This window comes from Mustela nigripes, chromosome 4 (genome assembly GCF_022355385.1).
Source record: "Mustela nigripes isolate SB6536 chromosome 4, MUSNIG.SB6536, whole genome shotgun sequence".
In the NCBI taxonomy this organism is placed as follows: domain Eukaryota; kingdom Metazoa; phylum Chordata; class Mammalia; order Carnivora; family Mustelidae; genus Mustela; species Mustela nigripes.
The window spans coordinates 32,348,944-32,374,426 of NC_081560.1; the positions used below are offsets into that span (position 1 = coordinate 32,348,944).

General features: G+C 43.9%; 1 protein-coding gene across 1 annotated transcript in view; it reads left to right on the forward strand.

Moving 5' to 3' along the window:
• Positions 1-3,714: 3,714 nt before the first annotated feature.
• Positions 3,715-25,483, forward strand: part of WNT2 (Wnt family member 2) — a 43,482-nt gene continuing 21,713 nt past the window's right edge. The window contains exons 1-3 of the mRNA XM_059395645.1: positions 3,715-3,853; positions 6,031-6,257; positions 11,723-12,000. Coding sequence (XP_059251628.1) covers positions 3,771-3,853; positions 6,031-6,257; positions 11,723-12,000 — 588 coding nt within the window. The 5' untranslated portion in view covers positions 3,715-3,770. The remainder of the gene's footprint in view (positions 3,854-6,030; positions 6,258-11,722; positions 12,001-25,483) is intronic.

Here is a 25,483-nt window from a genome sequence, read left to right on the forward strand (position 1 = left end):
TAGTCATGGAGCATACCTCATGTATTTCCTTCTCTCAGAGATCATAGTTGTGTGCTACCTATCAGCCAATGCCTGAAAAGATTTGTCACATTAGAGGTGTTTTCCCAGTAGAACAAGTCAGGTACCTATTACTCTTTCATGGCTAGAAGCAAGTCTGCAGTGTGCATTTAAATGCACACTGAGATTTAAGTCACTGATGCTTTTAACTATTCATAAGAGGAATTTTTGATGACGAATAGGTAAGCATACACTTAATAAAATTTTAGTAGTGACTAAAGAGGAAAAGGAGCGATGTTTTTAAGGGCATCGAAAGCAAACTTAAAATTTCAAAATGAACCTATGTTATGTAAATAATACTCTTAGTTGGATAAACCTAGCAAGTAAAAAATTGTAATGACATATATATTCTATGTTGTTATTTGATATACAACCTATATTGTAATATGCATGATAAACTCATTGATTTAGAAAATAAAAAGACTTTTTTTTCTTTCCTATTTTGACCCATCCTATTAATACAGAATGTTCTCACTTAAGGTCACTGAATCTAAGTTGGAGATACTAGACCTTTGAATCATTGGTTAGTGAGTAGCTAAATTAGGAGTCACTGCCTTAGGAAGAAGCCAGTTCAGACTGAAACACAAATGACTATTTGGTTGAAGAAGTAACTCTCCATTTTTAAAGGGTGGAGATGGTCTGGTAGTAAATTAGTTCTCTCTCTGCCCTGGGAGATTAGACAAACAATGGATCTAACTAAGAAAATAGACTGACTCATTTGGCTACGGTGCTATACAGAAGTTATAAGCAAACCAACATTAATCTCCAGAAAGAGAATAGGGTTCTGTATATTGTGAGTTTTACAGTCAATTTTGAGATTTTTCACTGAATAAAAAATAAATAAATCAAACATCTATAGATCTAATGGCACTCTGAACCCTGCCTTTCCTTACCTCATCATCTGCTATAACATAGCTGAAGTCATATGTAATTTACTTCATTATTTATCAACTCTGCTTTAGGGTGGTAGTTTTTATTGCAAGAGAAGTGAGGGTTGTAGTAACTTTCTTTCTCTGGATTTTCTTGAGCATTTCCCAACTCCTTCTAGTAATGACCCCACTATCTTCAGCTTGAAGGGTCCTACTGAAGAGCATGAAGAAGGAAGTACAGATGAGAAGGGAGGAAAGTCAGACCTGTCAGCGGCAAGAGGAGTTACCGGGCCCATAAAGGGTCCTAAGTGAATAGGGGTGGAGAATCAAGGGAAATGTAATCACAGATCTGGAAGAGACAAGTCATCTGGTCCAGACTGCCTCTAGACAAGGTTAGGAAGGGGTGTTTGGGTGGACCTATTTTCACATCTGGATTTAGCTTCTCTTGAACTTTTCAGCTTTTTGCCTTTTACCAAGGCTGATTTCTTCTCGGCAAGTCATGTGGTATTTCTGCCCCAGCATGAAGTCCTTTGGAGTGGAATTTAATTAGCTTTGGGGATGGCCCGTTCTTTTTCCAGAAGGTCTGTTTCAGGTTTAGGTCATTCCATTGGCCTCACCAACAACTGAAGGGCAGATGTCCTGGCCACTCAATAATTCCCTGGGCGGAGAGGAAGGGCCTCTAAGATGATGGTCACACTCATATGTCTAACTCCCCTTAGCTGTGAGGACAGGAGGTGTTGAGGTGGGTGGAGCTTGGTGTTGGGGAGTGTTTTTTAGGTTGTTTCAGGTCTCACAGTCCATAAGAGAAGCATACAGCTGCCTACCTTTCCCAACATACACATACACACCCCTACATTATTTGCTGGTAGAAGTGAAATTTTGGCAACTTAGGGTTCCTCTGGGGCCACTCATTTCTTCCACATGTCCCAGTTGTCTGGATTTACTGCACGAAGTGGACAAAGGAGACTGGGAGTAAACTGTAACTTGTTCTTCCGATCTTTCATCCACGAAGGAGGTTTATGAGCAAAAGCAAAGAGGTAAATGAGATTTCTTCCTGCTGCTCTGTGCCTATCACATCACTCACCGGGCCTCACACGCCGCCACCAGCGTGTGCACACTCTGTGAGCAGAAACGCAACCCCCACCCACTCCTGCCCAGAGCCCTCCTCACCCCTCCCTCATGACCGGCACAGACCGACCAGAACTTCCCTTGGGTCACAGCCCAGCGATATGAAGCGGCCCTGGCGCGGAGCCCTGCTCTTCCCGAGTCGTGGGTGGCGCGGTGCTTGTTTCCCTCCCCTCCCTTTCCGGACCCAAACAGGGATGTATCTGGGTCAGCCTGGGAGGGGCTGGACCTGCCAGGGATCGGCGGGGGGGATGGGGGTGGCGATGACAGCATCTTTCAGGTTTTTGGCGTTTCTGAGCTTGGCCCCGTCCAGGCTCTCACCGAGCTCGCGCCCAGCAAGAGCTGATGCTCCGCTAGTCCCGGCCCTGGGAGTGGGTGGGGGAGAGCCTATCCTTTCTATCTGGACAGTCACCCCTCCTCACCCTGCGAACGATGCGGCGCCCACCCCCACCCTCAACGTGCACACACATTCCCCATTCCCTAAGGCCCTCTCCCCTGGCGGGCGGCGGGTCCCTCCACCCCAGGAAAAGAGCAATGGAACAGTTCACGGCCGCCACGAGTTCCTGGTCTTCCTTCCTTTCCGGTGATAAACGGCGGGGCTACAAGCCAGTTGCTGCTTAAGATGCTCCACCCGTGAGCCTGAGCCTCTCTTGGCTCTGTGCGGGGGGCCCAGATCCAGGACCCTGGGTCCTTTTACCCCCGCAAGGCGCAAAGGCGTGACTCGTGTTGGAGCACAGACCCCCGGCAGCTCCCCACTGCCTCGGTTCCTCCCTATGTGATCTTTTGCGCTCCCCAGCGCCGGGGAGGAGCTGAGTGTGCGTAAAATCCGCATCTTCCCCAGACACTTTGGCTGAGGGTGCCTGGGTGAGGTCCGGAGGGTCATGGACTCCCGGCTCCCCGCCCTGCGAGCTCTGTATATAAGCCCAGCTCCGAGGAATCAAGGCCACAGGTCTTCATTTCCCCGAGGCCTGGCGCCTTCCTCCCCAACCTTGCCCGGCTTCGCCTCGGCAGCTCCAAATCTCCACTCGTTCTTCCTCTTGGCGTTGGGAGAGACGCGGAGCAATGAGTTGAAAATCGTCTCTGGATTCTTGCAGGCTGTACACAGTAATCTCCTCATCCTGTCCTTCATTTTCCCACACTAGTACCCTCGGAGACTTCTGTTTGCCGGAGGGTAGCCTCATCTTTCCGCCGCATGGGTCCTGTGGCAGGAGCCCCACTGATGCTCTCTGCCCAGGAGCTTCCCGAAAGGTGCCTGCCTCCGCGGGTGCTCGAGGCCACGCGGAGGTGTTCCTCTGTCCCCGCCTCACCTCATCTCCAGACATCTCTTGCCATCATTTCATCCACCCTTGTATAAAACCCGCGCCCCCCGCCCCACCCGACGCCGCACCCCCTCCCTCGGCTGCTCCCGGCAGGCGGGGAGCTGAACGGCCAGGGGCGCGCAGGAGGCGCGCAGAGCTCTCGGGCTGCCCTCGCTCGCCGCGCCTGGGGAATTGGGCTGTGGGCGAGGCGGCCAGGGCTGGCCTTTATCGCTCGCCCTGTTGGTGGTTTGAAACTTTATCAGCGAGTCTCGCCACTCGCCGCAGACGCGAGCGGGGGGCGGGGGCGCGGCGAGGCGCCGGCAGCCGTGACGAGGCGCTCCCGGCGCTGAGCGCTTCTGCTCGGGGCACGCATGGCGCCCGCACACGGAGTCTGACCTGATGCGGACGCAAGGGGGTTAATATGAACGCCCCTCTCGGTGGAATCTGGCTCTGGCTCCCTCTGCTCTTGACCTGGCTCACCCCTGAGGTCAGCTCTTCATGGTGGTAAGTCCACGCGCACGGGTGCAGGGGGATTTTGGAGATGGGAGTGGGGAACGCACTAGCCACATAGACCTTTCCCGGTGGCGCTTCTCCGCGGCCACGGCCATCGAAATTCCAGTCGGAACCCCCAGCTGCTGTCCTCTCGTACCGCCTCAGCCCCAGCCCCTTTGCTTTTCCACAGAAGACCATTCCAGCTTTGACAACTCCAAAAAAACCCCACAGCCTCCCTCAAATGAGAGCTTGGATGTTTGGTTGATTTGGATCCAGATGAGCGACAGCCAAATCAGCCAATTTCTTATCCCGTTGAGAGACTCGCTAGCCGGGTCTCCAGCTCTGTAGCACAGGCGTCTGTATGTGGTGTGTGCGCGCGCGCGCGTGTGTGTGCGTGTGAAAATTCACCTTGAAAACTACAACAGTCTCCCCCTCCAGCACCCCCCCTCCCCCGTAAAACTGCCTCAAGATAAACCGACGGGCCAGTTCTGGCAGTGGAGAGCTGCACAACGCAAAGCGTATGATTTTGCATTATTTCTCGTCCTTCCACATTCCTAATGCTTCACCCCGTGGGGCGGAAGGACCTCTTGTTGCCTCCAGGTAGAGATTACCACCTTAACACGAAGATCGAGCCCCAGGGGGCTCTAAGATGCTACCCTGTTGAAAATCACAGTCACTCCAAAGAGTAACTTTGCTGCCCTTTGTATGCTGGTCTGCGATTTATTTTGCATAGTAAAGGAATGGCAGAATGTTGAAATGTAACAGGTCTTAGCATAGCTGAAAGTTCCAAAGGCGGATTCTCTCCTCACTCCATCTCCCTTCATTCTGCTCTTGAAAAGAGGTGGAGTTGTTAGCTCTGTAAATGTCCTTGAACCTGCAAGTTTCAGAACAGATACTAAAATACTGATTCAGAAACACCAGTTATCGTGGGCTGTTTTTGTTTTGTTTTGTTTTTTTATAACAGAATCTGGTATAAGTAAGGAGTCTCAGCCAAATTAAAGACTAGAGCAAGGAGCTTTAGGAAGACCCTGGAGCTCTTCAAAGGAGCAAGCCAAAGCGTTGATGGGAAGAAGGGTTCAATTCCTTCCTAAGCAGCTTTGAACAGGAAGGCGTTTAGACTTGACATTGCTGACACAGGATCAAAGATTGATTTATCAGAGTGACCATTTTTCAATAAAATGACTATTTCTGTTTCCATGGGTGTATAAACATTATTTATTGCCTAGGCTTTTGTCGCATTGTCTCTCAGCTGTCACTTAAATATATTTTTTGGAAGTCACAGCTGTAACGATTTTATGATCATATAAAATAATGAAAATACAAGAAAAAGACATTCTCCTTGTTTGATCGCTTCAAAAGACACCTATGGCAGCTTGGGTTATATAAAAGGTACCTTTCTAAACATTTCACAACTAATAGAGAACATCTGGGTAGAGATGATGATGTAATTTTTTGTTAAAGTTTCTTTTCAAAAGTACTTTATGGAGCTGTAACACTGTTTGATTCTTCCAAACATTTAGTGTCCTTAATAACAATAGAAAGAATTTTTTTTTTCCAAAGGTTCTCTATAAAAGCTAAAGAGAGCTGGAAAAATGGAAATATTTAAAGGATGCTTTGGTATGGAAAGAAGGGCCTGTCTGTGAGGAGAGTGTAACATCAGATACCACGAGCAGGCGTTGATTAGACAGATAGTTTCTAAAGACATGTCAACGTTAGGTCAAATAAATGGGAGCAAGCTGCTTCTAAAGGTTGACGTCCCCCAAAGTGAAGCCCAGACACACCGTGTTGTGGAGATCAGAGCCTTCCCTGGCGATCTCTGGAGAAGTCTCTGAAGCCTTCTTCCCCAAACCCATTCATTGTCCCTCACCCTCACTCTTGACCTTGACTCTTCCACCACGAGCAGAGCATCATCAGGTGGCCCTGGTTTCCTGTCCAGAACACACAGCCACTGCTCCATTTTGGAGTGGAGTGGAGCCACTGCAGTGGAGCCACTGTTCCACTCCAACAATCCGGGGTGGCTTCTACCAGATCATTCCCATGCCTGCTGTGCCGCTTCTTGCTTTCCAATATCCTCCAGAGGATCAGGAATTCCTATTTGAACTAAGCTCTGAGCTCTTTCGTTTCCTGGGCAACACAACACCAGCCCTGGCCCTTTGTGGTGTTTTCACCTCTGTGTCCGTCCTTTGCAGGTACATGAGAGCTACAGGTGGCTCCTCCAGGGTAATGTGTGACAATGTTCCAGGCCTGGTGAGCCGCCAGCGACAGCTGTGCCACCGGCACCCGGACGTGATGCGGGCCATTGGCCTCGGAGTGGCCGAGTGGACTGCAGAGTGCCAGCACCAGTTCCGCCAGCACCGCTGGAACTGCAACACGCTGGACCGGGATCACAGTCTCTTTGGCAGGGTCCTGCTCCGAAGTAAGTCCCCTGCCCTCATGGAGTTCCACGGGGCTGTCCCCTGACTAGGGCTTCAGAGACCCTGCTCATCTTGTCTTGCATTTTATTAGTCAGAAGCTTCTTCTTTTGGGTTGGCCCTGTCCCTGTTTTGCAGATGACGACTAGAGAAACCAAGGAACTCGCCTCAACTTTTGAAGGAGGCCAGGTGTAGCTTAGGATGAACTGTCTCTTGGCTCTTTGCTCTGTCTGTCTATATCCTGCCACTACATTGCCTGTTCCTCCAAGATCAGATTTTGTCTTCAGGAGAAAGGAAGCGGTCACAGGGCTCTCTTGACTTGTTTATTCTTTCTGGGACTTGAAACTTCCAGAGGATCTGAGCAGATCAGGATGGAATACTCAAATCTTTTACTGACTAAGAAGTATGTATTTCAAAAAACAAAACAAAACAAAAACCCTGTATGTATATTAAAAAGAAGAGACAAATCTCTGTCTTAAACCTTTTATAACTCATTCATCTACTCAGCTGTGGGTCACTGTGTGTCTAAATTCAACATTTTTTTTCCTCCAGTAGATTATAAATTCTGCAAGGCAGGGACTAGCCTCTCTTTCCCTGCACTTGCTTGGTACTATTCACTCACTGATGGGTTGAATGAATGGATGAACTCATAGTGAGCACCTGTTTTTTTTGTTGTTGTTTGTTTTTGTTTTCTTGTTTGTTTTTTTAAGGCACATTTTAGGAAGAATAATATTTATGGAGGATTTGGGTGAGAACCATGAATACATTGTTTTCAAACACATGTTTGTTTTGTTTCTGTTTTACTTAGAAGGAGCATTAAACACATCTAATTACATAATAAATTTCTTAAATTCCTGAATATGGGAAGTAGCAAATTAACTGAAAATCAGATTTCGTTGTCAAAAATACCCATCCCTTAACCTGGCATTATTAGCATTCTTCAAGAAGTAGCCCGGCCCATTTGCTATTGGGAAATCTGACTGAAAACACAACAGTTTATGTGTGAACCCCAGAAACAGGAAACTACACTTGTTTTTGCCCACCACCCCCCCCATTCCTAAGAAAATTGTCCAGGCTGTACACTTGGTAATGCTTAACAGAGGGTGTTTCTATCATGTAATCATCACAGCCCTAGGGTTTTATGAGGCCAAATGCATAACTGAATGTCTCTAAAATCCCCCAAGGGCGTAGTACTCTCGCTCAGTGTATCCCTAAAGTTAATTTACTGCGATATTCTGCAATTTTATTCTCTAGTTTAAGAACTATATTCTCGTGCATTCCTTTTAGAGTTTCAATATGACATCGCAGATTTTTGAAAGGTTAATAGTAAATTTCAGCTACATGGAATTTTAAGACTTCACCTAGATTAGCTCACCAGTGAATCAATTAAAGTGCTGGACCTTGTCAGAGACAGTTTACAAATATCTAACACAAGTGATCTTTGGGTATGTTGTGGACAGGCTCTCAGTGTTTGAGGCTGTGTGAGGACTTTCTTTCCAAAGTACTCACAATCATTTTTCAGTCATTACAAATTAAATATCCTTCTCCTGCACAAAATGTTCACCTCCTAATTCTGTCTGCAAAAATCCATTCAGATGTCTCCATATTGAATAAAAACCTTTAGATCAGCAATCAAAGGAGGCAGTTTTGACCATGGAAGGAACCTAAAGATAACATGTCTAGCAAAGCTGGGGATTCATTTGTAAAATCCTTTAATCTTGGCTGTAGGGTTGCTGAGAGGGAAGAAGTTAGAACTCGGGGACGTGGTGCTAGTTTGAGCGTCAGGACTCAGGTGAAAAAGAGAGTCTACGCTGTATTTCTTCAGAGTTCTTTCAGATGAAGCTGAATGTTTTGCCAAAGTACTCGAAACTTAAAACACTCATGCTACACAATTTCTTTCCATTCTTCACAGAAGGCCAGCTTTCTTCCTGGACATTTATATAAACTCCTGTGACTGTCGGTGATGATTTTGTGTTGGTTATGGGAGGGCTGAATTTGGCCTAAAGTAGTTTATCCTGGAAATAATCAAGAAATTCCAATGAAGCTATCCAAAGATTTTTACAATTAATTGCTTGGAGGGAAATTCACATCTTAAGTGTGAAGAACTCTCTCTTTTGGAAACCTAAATGTCCTTATAGATGAAAAGGACAGGCAAAGGACAACACCATTGATGCGGAGAACATAACAGTTACTAACATATCCCATGGTCCTAGAGAAAAGGAGAACATTTACTAGCCTCTTTTGCTTCAGAGAGCTAGAGGAAGACAGAACAATTTCTGGAAACATTTTCAATTCATTCATTCCACAGACTGTCACCAACCATAGGCAGAGAACCTAAAAGACCAAACTAGTAAACCCAGAAATATTCCTGCAAGAATACACCTCCAGAATTCTAAAATAAGCCATAAAAAACAAAACAGTGAGCAGGTCTCATCCTTGTAATGTATTAAAGAAAAAGAAAAAGAAATGCAAGCATTGAAAGAGAGAGCTGAACTACCCATAACATTCCAGAATGTGGAGCTTCTAGTATTTTACCCTCCCAGTAACCATCCCCTGCCCCAGAAAGAAAAAAAAAAAAAAAAAAAAAAAAAAGCCTGTGCATTTAAAAACCTTTCTTGACTTATCTCAACCCCCAAATTATGTTTTTAAGATTTATTTGTCACAGAGAGAGCAAGCAAGCACAAGTATGGGGAGTGACAGGCAGAAGGAGAAGTAGGCTTCCCGCTGACCAAGGAGCTGGACGTGGGGCTCCAGCCCAGGGTCCTGGGATCATGACCTGAGCCGAAAGCAGAGGCATAATGGACTGAGCCACCCAGGTATTCCTCTCAACCCCTAAATTAACGAAACTTCAACCCCATCAGGAAGTACCACCTTTGAGATTTGGATTTTGTTTCACACTGTGATGGCTTTAAAGAGAATCAGTTTTTCTGAGAGGCCCCAGATCAAAATTTGTTCTGTTACAAAGCCAACTCTTGAAATGTGCTACTATTTCACACATAGCATTTTAGTGATTCATCTAAGACACTTAACTGAAAACATCTTAAGGCCATATCTACATGACACCAAAACATCTGGAGGTAAAAATGAAAAGTCAGTCAATGTGCTAACTTTTGTGTTTAAATAGACAGACATCTAGTTCTTTAGTAATGTGTCTTAAAAATAAATGACAAATATTTACAAAGGTGATATTTTTGCTTTGGAAATTCCTTCAGGAGCACAGCAGATTTTCAGTGATTTTTCTTCCTTCTTTCAGCCAACAAGTCAATATCATCGTTTGCAAGTTATGCCAGGATAAATTCTGCACCTAGGCCACTGATTCCTCTATGCCTTTCAAAATACTGTCTGGTCACTGACATCCTATGATCCACGTCTCCCATGCCTTTCCCCTAAAAGGCCACCTCATAAAATTGTTCTTCTTTCTCCTTAAGGAATAAAACTAGAGCTAAATACATTAAGCATTTGGAATCTCCCCGCTCTGTGTCATCTCTCCATGCTGGCACTATATGCCAAGTACAAAACCGGGCCTTAGCAGATCAAGGCGTTAACTATGGACAAGCCATTTTCTTAAACTATAAAATGGGTGTGATAAAAATCTTACTTATCGGAAAGCCACTACCTGAGATTAAGCCACATTAGTATCTGTTAATCGCCTTCTTTTACAAAACATCTCAGTTTGCTTAGAAAACCTGTGATCCTGGTAATAGAATCTAGAACTCTAGATTCTTTGACCATCCCATTTCTCCCTGGAGAGTGCTACCTGCTACCTATGGCAAATATTCATATAATTGATTTTACCTAAACACAGGGCATGATGGATTCCTTTTCTGATGGTTAGAGGTTTCAGGGGAGATATTTTTTTGAAGGCTGAGGTAAGTGCCATGTAATATGGTATAGATATGTTTTCCTGATTTTTAATAATGAGACTAGCAGAGCAAATATTACAAGGGACATATAATAAATTTTCACAGTGAATGACAAACGGAAACAAGCAGGGCTTCAAGGCGAGAAGGTGGTTTGTTCTTTCAGCTGCGTGGTTCAAAAAGTCACACTCGTCTTGACATACTGCATCGCTGAATGGCCCTCCATTTTCTGCCTTGAGTTGGCATTAGGTTGTTGAGCTTTTATTTTGATTGTTAATATATTTGCTGCAGCACCCATTAATAAAAAGGCATGCTAATAACAATGAAATACTACTCCACTTGAAAAATGAGGTGTACACGGACCCCAAAGAGCCTTATATCTGTCACTGTACCACAACACCATGTTATGAGTTACTACAGATTATTAAAATAATTTAATGTAGTTATTGCACTGAAATATGTACCTTTCAGCCTGTAAGGGAAAGTAGCCTGTGCCCTAATAAAGAACAATTCTAAGAAAGCACCCCAAAGTGTTCTTGCCCAAGTCTAATTATAATAAGGCGGTAAATTTGTTTCCTTCTAGAAAACGAAAGAAAAGTGTTTCGCTGTCTTTTACCCAATACCAGTGATTAGTGCAGGTGTTCCAGAAGAAAGTAAATTCACCTTAATAGTCAGACGTAGTATGTAACTGAAGGATATTGCATATTGCCTTCAACCATCTCGGAATTACTCATGAAAGCTGATGCTGAACCAGAGGCCCCCCCCCCCCACACACACACACCAAGGTTGGAACGCGCAAAGCTGGTCACTGCCTGAGTTCTTTTCCCTGCCTCAGCCCCTGGGTGTCTTTGAATTCAGTTTTCAGCCTCCGCTGTTTATGTGACAGAAGTGTCCTCACTGAGGCCTGCAAGCTTGGAAGGATTTTTCAAGGAGAGATGCCCATAGCACGAATACTAAACTAGTTAGTGGAATGACAGAATCCTAGAACGCAGGCTCTGTTACAACTACAAATGAAAGGAAGACCTCCGAGGCAGCCTTCCTCTCCTCTAGGACAGGAGGCGAATGTAAAGCCAGGACCGGGCAAGACAGCCTTTTGTTGCATTTTCTTTTATACGCTTAACTGACTTGAAGGATGGTTGTCACACAGATGCCTGATCTGACAAAAGCTTTTATGATACAGAAACAATTCCTATTAAAAAAGTGAGCCCTGGGACGCCTGGGTGGCTCAGTGGGTTAAGCAGCTGCCTTCGGCTCAGGTCATGATCCCAGCGTCCTGGGATCCAGTCCCACATCGGGCTCCTTGCTCTGCAGGGAGCCTGCTTCTCCCTCTGCCTCTGCCTTCCACTCTGTCTGCCTGTGCTCGCTCTCGCTCGCTCTCTCTCTCTGACAAATAAATAAAATCTTAAAAAAATAATAAAAATTAAAAATAAAAATAAAAATATAAAAAAGTGAGCCCTGACTCTAGAAGAGAAACCTTCAAGAACACCAGAACCTTCTTGCTCCATGGCGAGGGACGCCAGAGGTAGAACCAGCGCTCAGCAGCCCCAGTGTGAAAACTATTCCAAACTAGCAATTCCAGACCCCATTTAAGATAAGCATTTCTGTTGCAGGTAGTCGGGAATCTGCCTTTGTTTACGCCGTCTCCTCAGCTGGAGTTGTGTTTGCCATCACCAGGGCCTGTAGCCAAGGAGAACTAAAATCCTGTTCCTGTGATCCAAAGAAGAAAGGAACCGCCAAGGACAGCAAGGGCAATTTCGACTGGGGCGGCTGCAGTGATAACATTGACTATGGGATCAAATTTGCCCGAGCCTTTGTGGACGCCAAGGAGAGGAAGGGAAAGGATGCCAGAGCCCTGATGAACCTTCACAACAACAGAGCCGGCAGGAAGGTATGGGTGGCTGCGGGGCTCGTGGTTTTCTAGACTGCGTGGCTTTATAAATCACTTAAGCCAAATTTATCTTAAGCTTTCCTAGAGTTGATAAAATGCTATACAGTCCAACTTCCCACTGTCCTGCCCCCTGCCCCCCTGCCCCAGATTCTAAAGAATATCGTGGACTAGATTGAAATGTCTCCACCGGCACTCCACCTTCCTTCCCACAGCAGAACAGGAGGCCATCCATTCCTTTTGGCATTGTGTAGAATCAAGGGTTTGTTTTTTGTTGTTGTTGTTTTTCTTTTTAAAAATTTTTTAAAAGATTTTATGTACTTATTTGACAGAGAAAGATCATGAGTAGGCAGAGAAGCAGGCAGAGAGGGAGGGGGAAGCAGGCTCTCCACTGAGCAGAAACCCTGATGCGGGGCTCGATCCCAGGACCCTGAGATCATGACCTGAGCTGAAGGCAGTGGCTTAACCCACTGAGCCATCCAGGTGCCCCTAAAATCAAATGTTTTATGGTCCCTCTGGATACTGTATTATCTATACAGGAGATAGAGTGGGACACTGATTGCTTGTATCTGAGGGGATCAAGAAGACCCAGAGCATCTTCTCTCAAACTCATCAGGAAAGCAACCTACCAGGCATGGCTTATTGACCTCTAGATTTAGAGATGCTTTTTTTAGAACCAGACCCAACTCTCACACATTAAAGCACCACCTTGTAGTTTCTGGGACTGGATGAGTAAGTAGACCAGGGAAAGACATGCCCCAAAGAGGTGCTCTGGTCCCTGATCTACAAGTCCTGACTAACTTCCTGGGTTGTGGGTTCCCTGTCATTATTTGCCTCCTCGCCCCCATTTGTTGCATGAGGCAACAGGACCTAAGGTGCTCAAGGTCACAGGAAAGTCAGTAGAAAAGTCAGTACTAGCATTCAAGTTCAACTCCTAGCCTGGGGGTGCTTTTGCCCAGGATTAAACCATTTCAGAGCTGGTATTCAGATCTGTTGATGTGCCATTTCTTTCTGCATGGTGACAGGACCAGAATAACTAGAGAGTCTGAATGCCACACTCTATCTATCTCTTTGTGGAAAAAAAACATAAACTAATGAAATATTTGGTCAGAACCATTCTAGAATAATCGAATTGCCAATGGGAAGAGATAATCGTAATTTGTCTTTTATCAACACAAAACAAAAATGTGCTTGACATTAATATGTAAAGAAAGATCGGCATAAAATTGAAAGGTCCCCAGGAGGGCTTTAATAGAAAAAAGAATTGAAAAGAATGCAGATCTGTTTGGATAAAAACCCTTTTACTAGGCTCATGGAAAGAACAAATCTCATTTAAAGGAAGTTGGAAGGAAAGTCTTGCTTAACACATGGAATAAAATGAGTGTGACCTGAGCTGTTTACAAATAGTACCTTTCTTGAACTTTAAAAATCAACATTCCTTATTTTCATGAATTTACGAACCTACAGTGACTACTGCCAAGAATATAGACTATGGTTGTGTAATCCTACAACTATTGGTAATTACTGTTTGTGCAATGGTTTAGATTTTTAAAAATTTACATTGACCTTTGTTTTGACATTGATACCACATGTATAAGTTATAAAGTGTGGTGTCTTTGATGGGATCGTGCTGCTTAATTATTCAAACAGGGTGTGTAGTTAGATCTAGAAGACCATTCCTAAAGGTAAAGGCATATGGTTGTATGCCGTAACCAAAAGAATGTTGATTTGTCAAAAGAAATGTTAATTTTGCTTAATAGGCCATTAGGTTTTGAATGTTTCACTTCTTCAAGACAACAGATCTTAGCTATTATATCGTAGGCCCTGATTTAATGTGACTTCTAATATAAATCACATGATTCTTCACTGTGTAGAGGTGAACAGCTGTCAGGCCTCAGATATTCTCCTGCCTAGTCTGCAAAACCTAGGAGGCTACTTTTGATTGGAATAAAAGTGCACACGCTGACTTTTTAAAATGTGGCTTTAATTAATGGTGGGTGGGCAGACTTTTTCAAGGAGATGCATGATGTCAGTGAATATGAACTTTAATGAGAGTGAATGTATTGAGATAAACATGCGTCTTTAATTCTCTTCTTGCGGTCATTAGACCCCCAGTCTCTGCTCCCCCTTCCTACGAGCAGAAGGTCTGTGGAATCAAAATGAGAACAGGCTGGGCTTGTGTTTGAAGGCAGGCCTCCTGAGCTAAGCCTCCAACTGGCCTGGCTCTAGAAAGACCCAGTATCCCCAATCGGAGAGCACTATCCGTTCCTTAGTTTCTGCTTTGTGCTTTTCAGTGTTTCCCATATTGCCCAATATGATGAACATCTACTTTTTAAAATGCGGGTCAGGGACCAATACGCTTTATTTAAAAGAAAAAAACACCGATTCCAAGATTATACTTAGCCAATACTATAAAGCGAATTCAACACTGCCATTCACAGTGGGCCTTAATTTTCCCCTAATATTTGAACAGTTTAATTCATTTATTACAGCAGCTGGTTAGAGCACCCTCATGTGTCCCTGTACTGTAATGTCATTTCAGAACCTCTGTGCTGTCCTCTTTTTAATCACAGTCTCAGAATTTGTAGTAATGGTTTTTTCCCTTGATGTGTACTTGAAAATTCATCCTTGACTGAGTCCAATTTACCACCGCTGAATCAGATTATTAAGTTCTAAAAAGATAAATCTACCTTCTTCAAAACCTACAGTCTATCAAGAAGGAAATTTCAGTGTCTCTCAACAGTTCTTTTTAAATCTAAAGATGTCGGGGCGCCTGGGTGGCTCAGTGGGTTAAAGCCTCTGCCTTCGGCTCAGGTCATGATCCCAGGGTCCTGGGATCGAGCCCCATATCGGGCTCTCTGCTCAGCAGAGAGCCTGCTTCCTCTTCTCTCTCTCTCTCTGCCTGCCTCTCTGCCTACTTGTGATCTCTGTCTGTCAAATAAATAAATAAAATCTTTAAAAAAAAAAAAAATCTAAAGATGTCATGCCACAGAATCTTCTAAATTATATGCTAAAATATGCAAATTACGAGACAAAGTTACGTGGTAAGTAACACCATTTGTTCCCTTTCATAAGCTTGAAAATGGCTTTTACATTAGTCTACTCTTTAGAAATAGTCCCAAGTAATCACAACCAGTTGAAGCAATCACAGCTTCTTTGACCTTTTCTAAGAGAATCAAAAGAATCTGTATCCAGTCAAGCGAGGCCCTAGGATCACTGGAAATGTGCATGATAAGAATTCCAGGAAAACTTTTTCCCCTGAAATTCTCTTACTGTGAAAACACAGAGAATATGGAATTTAAAATCAGATCTACCTTAGTTTTAATCTTGCAGTATCTATGGCGTTGCTCACTGAAATTCCGTTTTTCTCCTCTGTAAAGGGTATTCCGTGGTGCTGTGGGAAGACAAGAATAAGGTAGATAGCACAGAACCGGAGAGGCAGCTGCACTCCATGAAAGTCCATTCCTTTCTCTTTAGTGAAGCGAAGGTCATCTGTGACTTCAGGAATAGAGCTAGACACAAACCCAGGAGGAACTATTACTGAGGACTGGGTCTGACAGGCCCCAGGTAGCCATAGAGCCATCTCTGGTACAGTTAAGCACACTAACATACAGGCATGCAGTATTCTCTAGTTTATAAAACACTATCCAAAATTTTCATTTGATCTTCCAGGAAACCCTGTAGGATAAAAACCAGCACGAGTATTCCCTCTTTTCAGACAGCGAGCCGCAGACTGGGCTGGACATGGTGACTAAGGAGTCAGATGGCCGAGGCACGCTGGGCTTGGGGCTCAAACCCGGTGGGGCTCGCCCTTCTCTCCTCGTGGACCTTCCATGGGGGCTCTGCTGAGCAATTCTGAGAAAAACACAGAGTTTCTGTATCTTGAAAAGAGCAGCAGCTGCCCTTGGAAGGTAGTTTAATGATGATATTTTGTGTAGGTCTTTCTTTCACAAGTACACTACAGTGAATTTATATTCTTCTTTAACAACAGGGAGGATATTGTTTTAAATGCCAGAAACACAACTGCTGGTTCCTGGGAGTGTATTTGAAGTAATGGAGCCTTGCTGGGTGGCTTCAGAATGTTCCACCTAATGGCGCTGCCACCGCTCTGAGAGGCCTAAGCGCTATGGGGCGACTCAGTTTAGGTCGACAGATAATTAACACGTTACTCTGGGGCACTAAGTCGTAGGTGGAAAAGCATGGGAGAAAGAGCCTCCTGATCAGGAGGAACGACCGGTTCATCGGGGGGGAGGAGGGAGACACAGCGCCAGGCAAGCTCTAGGCTGTGGGTATTAACAGAAAAAACAGCCACGGGGCCAGAAAGCTGAGGAGAGAAAGGTTGGGTCACAACAGAACTGGATGTTGGAGCTGGAGATAAAGATTTCCCATGATTGAGATAGGAAAAATTCTTTCCAGGATGAAGAAATTGCAAGGCCAAGAAAGATAGTGGAGCAGAAAGAACATCAAAGTTGAGGAATGACGAGGGCTCTAGGGTGGGGTTCCTAACTGAGACTTAATAGGGGCTGAGGCTGCACACTGGCGTCTGCCAGATCTCAGCCTCGAACGCCGTGCGGAGAGATTTGGACGTCGCTGGGAAGCAACAGGAAGGCACTGAACAGTGGAGATGTTAAACATTTAAGTTCCACTCTTATGCATTCTTCACTCCTCTGGAGTCCCCTGTGAAGGGCTGGTAGATTTCAAAGTTCAGATGTTCTGTGATGTGTTTGAATTAGTGCCTTATTAAATAGAGTAGGAAAATTGTGAGAAATGTTTACTTCCCTGAATTTTATTTTCAGCCTTAAATACACATATAAGGGCTGATGTAGATATTAGGCTTTCTGATGAATACGAACAAAAAATTAGCAGGTGGCAACTGTGTTGAAATTGATATTTTTAACATGATGTTTAACATTGCTATTGGCTACTTTATTCATTAGCGGATCCTAGCTATTGACAGCATATTCCGAGGCATAGGGAAGCTGGGGTTCTGGAATACGAACATTGGCTCCAATACTTGAGCATGACTTTAGACAGGTTACCTGAAGAGAATTTCCACATCAGCTAAAATGTGTACACCAGGTTTTAAGCAGGCCTAAAAGGCAAGTAACATTACTATCCATATTTTGCATATGAAGAGACTAAGGTCTAATAGGAAGGCTAGAAATAGCAAACAAAATGAATTTATTGCTAGCTAAAATCATCTGAAATTCAGACTTAACTTGGCATCCTGTATTTTATATGGGAGAAATTTGGAGGGCCAAGGGATTCAGAGCTTCTAGCTCCAAGCCCTGAGCAAATCAGGGCCACTCAAAGTCAAAGCGGTAGAGCACTGGGGCCTGTCCCTGAACTTGGTTCACTGGGAACCTGGGACAGAACAGGTATTTCTGTCTATAGGAAATATGTCCAAAGTCCAACAGAAATGGATATTGTTCAAGACACAAGCATAGACTTACTATAGGCAAGTAATCTTGGACCTAATAAAAACTTCCAAGATATCACTCCCATGATGCCCCTTAAGATAAATAATTAATAATGGTTCTGAACCAAGAGAACTAGGCATGAAAATCACATTCTCCAAAAGTAAGGACTATTAACTGAAAATGATAAAATCAAACTGAACTACAGAGCCAGATTTCTTTAATCTCCTCTTCCTATAAACCCTCCTTTAAATAATGTTGAGCATCCTTATGAGGCACAATCTCACTTTGTATTTGTTTTCTGACTGGTCTCCTTAGTTTATGGAATTAAATGCATTTTGAAAAGGTAGATCAGTTGTGCCAACCTCACCCCTGTCTTGTACCTGTACATAGTATGTGCTTCATACTATAAATCTTTATAGAGCATAGGAATCAAAAACTAACCAGAATCAAAGTCCCAAAGCAGAGAATAACTTTTAACAGAATTGTTATGGTTCCATGTAAAGTCTTATTATTCATAGAAAATGTTTTTAGACTGGCTTCATTAGTCAATAAGAATTATTATATATATATGGTTAGCCAACGGTAATGTTCCTGAATTCCACACCTTATATTTCCTAACAAAACCCACCTGAAGTCACTGTTTTTGAAGAATGACAGTGCTCAAGAAATCATAATTTCTCATTTAAGTTATATGCAAATCAGCTGGATAGGTTGCTAATAAATGTCCCTTGTTTCCTAGTTCCAGAACTTGTATTTATAGAAGTTGGTCTGATTTTCAATAACTCTTATCTTAGAGATATGAACCGATCAAAAGGATTTGTTAATAAATGTACTTGGCTGTAAGCCAGCATCTGAAAATTAAATATGTTTTCCCTCAGAAAATTAAATATGTTTCCCTCAGGAAAACTGATAGAAGACCAGAAATACATGAGTGGCCTTGTTGCATGCACTCAACTAAAAAAGTAAAGTACTAACACTTCTTTGAATGCCCACATTTAATTAAGTAATTTAGTTAAAACATAGCATAGAAGCACCTAAAGTAAATTCTAAACTGAATCTCTAAGGCAAGGTTAATAGTTAAGCTGGCATACATTTCACACAGTATAAAGTCGATTGCCCTCATTCTGGTAGGAAGAGATGTCCTGTAAAGAAATCTTACAAAGACACCCTGGGGTTGCTTGGGCTCCATTTTCAGCAAAGCTGACTTAAGAAACCAAAATTTCATTCTCTTTGGGAGAAGTCTTTCTAACTGGCAAATAATTCTTTGTAGACTGTAATTAGATATGCAAACACTATATGTAAAAACTTTTCCTGGGAAGCCTGAGTGGCTCAGTCCTTAAACGTCTGCCTTCAACTCAGGTCATGATCCTGGGGTCCTAGGACTGAGCCCCTTATCGGACTCCCTGCTCAGTGGAAAGCCTGCTTCTCCTTCTGTCCCTCCCCGTGGCTTGTGCTCTCTCTTTCAAAATAAATAAAGTCTTTAAAAACAAACAGGGCGCCTGGGTGGCTCAGTTGGTTGGGCAACTGTCTTCGGCTCAGGTCATGGTCCCAGAGTCCCATGATCGAGTCCCACATCGGGCTCCCAGCTCCACGGGGAGTCTACTTCTCCGTCTGACCTTTTCGCCTCTCATGCTCTCTCTCATTTCTCTCTCTCAAATTAAAAAAAAAATAATAAAATAGAATAAAAAATCTTAAAAAACAAACAAACAAACAACTTTCCTAAAGCTCACTGAACCCAGAGATCATGAACCCCTGGGAGCTGGGGGAGGGGCAAACCCCAGGATGACAAATGCTGGTAGAGTGATTTGAGGTATAGACGGTATAGACTTGCTGCCAGTCACGATTGGGTTACATCCTGCCTCAGCCACGCTACCTGTGAGACCATGGGCAAGATCTAGTATCTAATGTTCTAGTCCAGGAAATGGGGATAAAAATAGGACATATTTTATATGTTTGTGTGGCTTCTATAACAGAGTGAATATGAAGTGTTTGGGTGGGTTAAGTAAGTACTGAGTATAAAGTGGTTAGTGTGGTTTGACATATGTGAGACCCTAATGAAAGTTAAGCTTCCTTATTACGTTCTGACAATAAGCTGGGCAGATAAATATAAAATCAATACAGTTGTTCTAGCCTGCTCAATGCATGTATTACCTTCTTCTATAGCTTTCATTTATTTATTTATTTTAAACATTCAGACTTTTGTTTCTTTGGGAGAGAATGCTAATATATAGAAGTTTCTTAAATCCTAAGTCTAGAAATTAGCCTCTGCAGACCAAAGTCTTAAAATGCTCAAAATTAGAGATTTAAGGGCCACATAAGGAAACTGCTAACTATGATTTTAGCACTGAAGCAATTATGAGCCTATCAAAGATTTTTTGAGATAAGTTATCTGCCCAGCTAAAAATGGTTTCCATGAGGCTGAATACCAAAAGAGTATTGCTGTCCTTAGGAGCCATATTTATTTTTTTCTCATGTAGTCATGTCAAATGAACAAGTATTTATTCACTGGATGCCCCAGAATAAAAGCTTAAGTGAAGCATTGATGCTGACTGTGCTGGCCAGTTTGGTGATATGAAAAGCCATGGGGGCCGGGAGAATGTGAGAGAGGAGGTAGGGAAGGCTGGGAATGGGATACTGATGGCAACCTTGAAGACACAGCCACTCAGAATCAAACAAGAAGCAGAAGAGATCTTTTAGGAAAGCTCTAAGACAAAAGAGAAAACAGGACCTATGTCATGGGCCTGTTTTTCGAAGAAGATTTTAGCCTCACACACTGAAGAGAGACAACAAGCCACTGCTATCTATTCTTTCTAGTGTCCTCTCTTCCTGCTGTAAGAGAAGAATTGCCCAAACAAAAGTAAATTGTACAGTACAGAAGTGTCTATGGAAGATGGGGAAGTTACAGCTCACCTGCCCCATCCCCACCCCACGGTCCTTTTCCCCTTCCAGACATTTGAGTGCAACAGACTCAAGGCTGTGGACAGGATGTAGGGTTTTCACATCTTCCTTCCAAAACCTCACTAAATTATACCAATGGGATAAGAAATGGTTTAAATCAACCATAAGGAGAATGGTCAAAGAAATAAGAAAACTCAACAAATTTCTGGGAAGTGGGAAGTAAATGAAGAAATTGTTACTTATAAAGAAGGATGAAGAAGCCACAGTCTAGGGGATTAAAAGCAGATGGGGGAAAGGAAAAAGCAGATGGGACAATAGCTAAAGTGGGCACCACGATGCTCAGTTACTAATGAGCACAGGAGAGAAGCATAGGCCTGAAAACTGGGACTAACTGAAAATCCCATAGACGGAATAAGGAACTCCATCCACACCCTCTCCCCCCATGAGTGGAACTCCTAGAAGTCTGGTGTAACCTCTCAGGCTTTCTGGAATTAGAGTCTCCAGCATAACAGCCAATGTCCTACCTACTCACCAGAAAACAAAACTCACTGGCCCACAAGCCCCACCCACATAACCTGCATTCCTAAATACCTTATTATAACTTCATTCTTAAATATGAAGAGACTGTCCAAAGATTACCATATATTTGATTAAATTCAGCAGCAAGAGAGAAAAAGACCAAGAATTGTAGGATAAATGACCTCGGGGGAGGGGAGTGGGGAACCAGTAACTCCAGAATGAGAAGAGAATTTTTTAAAAGCCTAATTAGTCTCCTCACAGATATTTCAGAAGATGTTCACATCCATAAACTACAAGAATGGATGCTTTGAAAAAGTGACAGCTAGAGAGTAGGGAAGAACTTGAAGAGAGAGCCAAAGAAGCCTTCCAGAAAGCTTAAAGAGAAGCCCAGGAAACAGTATGGAGATTCCTCAGGAAACTGAGAATAGATCTATCTACCATATGATCCAGCTATTTCGTGTCTGAGTACTTCTCGGAAGAATACTGAAAGACTAATTTGGAAAGCTTCTGCACCCTATATTCACTGCAGTGTTAATTAAAATAGCCAAGCTATAGAAGCAGCTGAAGTGACCATCAGTGGATGAATGGATAAATAGTATGTGGTAGATATACACGACGGACTACTACTCAGCCATGAAGAATGAAATCTTGCCATTTGTGACAACACAGATCTTAGGAGTATTATGCAAAGTGAAATAAGTAAGACTGAGAAAAGCAAATACCATATGATTTCATTTATATGTGGCATCTAAGGAAACAAAATGAACAAGCAAAGCAATATAAAAACAAACTCATAGGTAGAGAAGAGGTTGATGGTTCCCTGGGGGAGGGGGGTGGAACCGTGAGTGAAATGGATAAATGCGGTCATTTATAGAATGGATGGTAACTAGAATTTTGGTGATGATCACTTTGTAATGTATACAGATGTCAGATTATAATGTTGTAAATATGGAACTTGCATAATGTTATATATCAATTTTGCTTCAAAAAATGAAGAAAAGAAAAAGAAAAAAGGAGGAGCCCAAAAGACAAGTGGAGTTTAAGGAAATCCATAAACAATACCCATCTTTCCCACTTGAATTTGAAACCAACTAAAAAGTGGATAAAGGAGCTGGATAAAGAATAAAAATGTCTTTTGCTCTACTGAAAAAAAGCCGCACTTGAGGAGGTAGCTTCAAAGTTTCGAAGCACTTCCTAGCACTCCACCCTCAAACTGGACAGCCTTATTCACCCTGTCACAGGCTGCACGTTGGAGCCCCTGCACGGAGCCTCTTGCTGGAGAGAAGGAACTGATCATAACTCATCTTCTCCACAGGTTGGCAGATGCCCAACAAGAAGGAACCCAGGCACATAAGCCCTGTCCTTCCTCTAAGCTCACCAGTTGGATAAGTCACTTCTCCTCCCCTGGAGAGAAATGACTAAGGGAATGGTGAGAGCCAAGAGTGTTACTTTGATGGAACTTCTTCCTCAAGAAGCCAGAAAGAAAGTATTAAAAATATAAGAGAGAAAATATAAAAGACATAAAGGATCAACTGAGGTTCAGCAACTGACTAATTAGAATGCCATAAAGAAACTTAAAAAATTGAGAGGAGAGAATATCTCTGTGGTGAAGGAGTTTCCAGATTGAAGGGACTGACTGAGAACCAAGCAGGGTTAATTTTTTTCTTAAAATCCTAAATATCATGTTGATATTTCAGAACATCCGGGATAAAGGACAGTTTCTGGAGACTTCCATGTAGAAAAAAATACAAAGTGAAATGAAAACAAAAGTCACTTGCCAAAGAATCAGCCAGACATCAGACTTCCCATCCGTACCACTAGAAACCAAACCCTGTGGAGAGACATCTTCACAGTTTTGAGGAAAAATTATTATTATTTTTTTTAAAGATTTTATTTGTTTATTTGACAGAGAGAAATCACAAGTAGATGGAGAGGCAAGCAGAGAGAGAGAGAGGGAAGCAGGCTCCCCGCTGAGCAGAGAGCCCGATGCGGGACTCGATCCCAGGACTCTGAGATCATGACCCGAGCCAAAGGCAGCGGCTTAACCCACTGAGCCACCCAGGCGCCCCCGAGGAAAAATTATTTTCAATCTGGAATTCTATACCTAGCCAAACTATTAGTCAAGGATGAAGGCTGAATAAAGACATTTTAGATGCACAAGAATTCAGACAATGTATCCCCATGCACCTCAAAGGAGTTAAGAAGTTGCTGCAAAGAGAAGCAATAAACCAAAAAAAAAATAAAAAAAAGGAAAAAAAAAGAAAGAAAGAAAAGAAAATATGGCATAGAGCAGAGTGTAGTTTGTCCAAACTGGGAGAGCAAAATTTTGGCTCTCAGCTGTGTAGCCAGTCCAGGTTGGAAGAAAGTGGAGGATTGTGGAGGCCCCAGAGATAGAGAGAAGGATGGTGAGGGGGCAAAACATCAGGTTCTAGTAAATGCAGTTGGTAGCAAGGAAAATGGGAAAACCGCAAACTTCACTCCAATAACACTCTTCTTTGGCACAGAGGCTGTGATGCTGGATCAGAGATTATGACCTGCAGTCCTGGCATGGTCCTTCTCGTGCAGTTAACACAACCACCTCTCTGTTGATTGTTTTCAATTTTTAAAGTCAACATCTAGACACACTGTGGGAGACACCTATAGTCACAGAATAGGGCTTGAATGCCCTCACCTTTGCCCCTGTGAAAGGACAGGTGACGCTGATGGAGACTGGGAAGCAGAAGGGGAGGAGGGAAGATGAACTGCACCTGGACTTTTGGAACAAGAATAGGTGGAACTGTTCCACTTTGGGCCTTGAAGTTGCCCAGATCGCCAGAATTGTTGAGAGGCCGGGTGAGGCAAGTAAGGGCTGGGATAAATTCTCCACTGCTGTAAGAAGTCTCCTAGGAAATGCCCTCTGTAGATCAGTGGGTCAACAGTGACACACAGGGCTGTCACCTTCTGTTGTGTCAGCCTGGCACAGCACCCTCCAGAGGGCTCCACTCACCTCGTGGTCACTGCAGATTTGTGTAGTTATTATGGCAATTTTCTGGCAGAGGAGTCTTAGGATGGCTTTCCCTGTTCCTCCCAAAGTCAGGGATCCTCTAGCATAGAACCGTTCCTGGGGGCATTTAGGTAACCACCAGGAAGGCTACAAGCAGAATTCATTTTGCGAGACCACCTCTGGGGTGGGCGGTGCCTGGGAAGAAGCAGGAGGAGGAGGGTACAGCGGAAGGTATCAGCTTTTCATCATGATCCTGCCTGGACTATCCGATATTTTTAAACCATGGGCACATATTTCTTTAGTTAAAAACTCTGAAAGTGTGCATGAAAAGCCCAGACTGTGTGGCAGCCCCTGGGATGTCCCCAGGTCCCCGCCTTCCCTTACCCTTTCCTCTGCCCACAGGGTGAGTCTGCGGGGCTCCCCTCCTGCTGCCGGCTCGGGAAGACCAGCAGCCCCTTTCTTCTCACCTCCCAGGACCCCCGGGGTGCATCTCCCTGGACAGGCCCCTCCACTGCAGCCGGGTCCTCTAAAAGCACTTGGCTTTACTCCCCCCGCCTCTCTGATTCCCTCCAGAACATCAGGAACGCGAACTGGAGTATGTTTCGGAGACATGGGGTAGGACGCAAACTGCAGTCAACAATCAGCTATCCCCATTCCTAGAAATGGAATGCCGCTCCCTGCCACGAGAGCATCTCACCTACTGGGCCCTGGGTGGGCTGGGACCCCCGTGGGTGCAGCCGCTTCCCCTCTTCCTCCGGGGCATTCCGGCTGTGGCCGCTGTGCTGGACTGGGGATCCTCAGCTCCCGCTGCCTGTTAGAGGCACCTGAGACCAGCAGGAGTCTCAAGGCCATCACCCTTGCCCCCCACCCCTGCCTAGGTTCTGATTTCCTCTGCCGAGGGAGAGGCCCCTCTAGGTGCTGGAAGCCTCCCCAGGTGATTTTACTGTGTAGCTCGAATGAGAATCACTGCTCTCCTCTCTCCAGATGCCAGGGAACAAACCCCGGATTCCTGTCGTTTTACTTGGTTCCACGCAGAGCCTCACCCTTTTTTTTCCCGCCCCCGAGTGGAAGCGGAATTAACATGCAACGTTCTATTAGCTTCAGGTGTGCGACATATGCCGAGACAATGGTATATATTACTCAGTGCTCACAACAGGACGTGTAGTCCGCCTACAACGTTATTACGGGGCTACCGACTATATTCCCTACACCTGGCTTTTGTCTCCTACTTCTGACTTCTAACTGGAAGTGTGTTCCTCTTAATCCCCTTTACCTGTCAAAGGGTTTGACTCTTTTTTTCCCTCTCTTTCCAGACCATGCAACCCCTCAGACTGCAGCCAGATTGTAGAAGAGCATGTTTTCCCTTCTTTCTCTGTGTCTACACCCATATGCAGGCCTTTAAAAGGTGGACCATAACACATACATTGTTCTGCAATTCATTTTCGTCTCTTGGCTTCCTTTCATTCTGTCCTCCTGATCTACCTCATTATTCAAAGCTCACATAATATTCCATTATTAAGCATATACCATAATTTGCTTAACCATTTTTCTGTTGATGTCATTTGGGCTTTTTTCCTAATATTTTGCTATTGCTGAATATGCTGCAGTGAACAGCCCTGTGGGTGTGTATCCCTCAAAGCTTGTGCAAGTATTTCCAGAGTGGAAT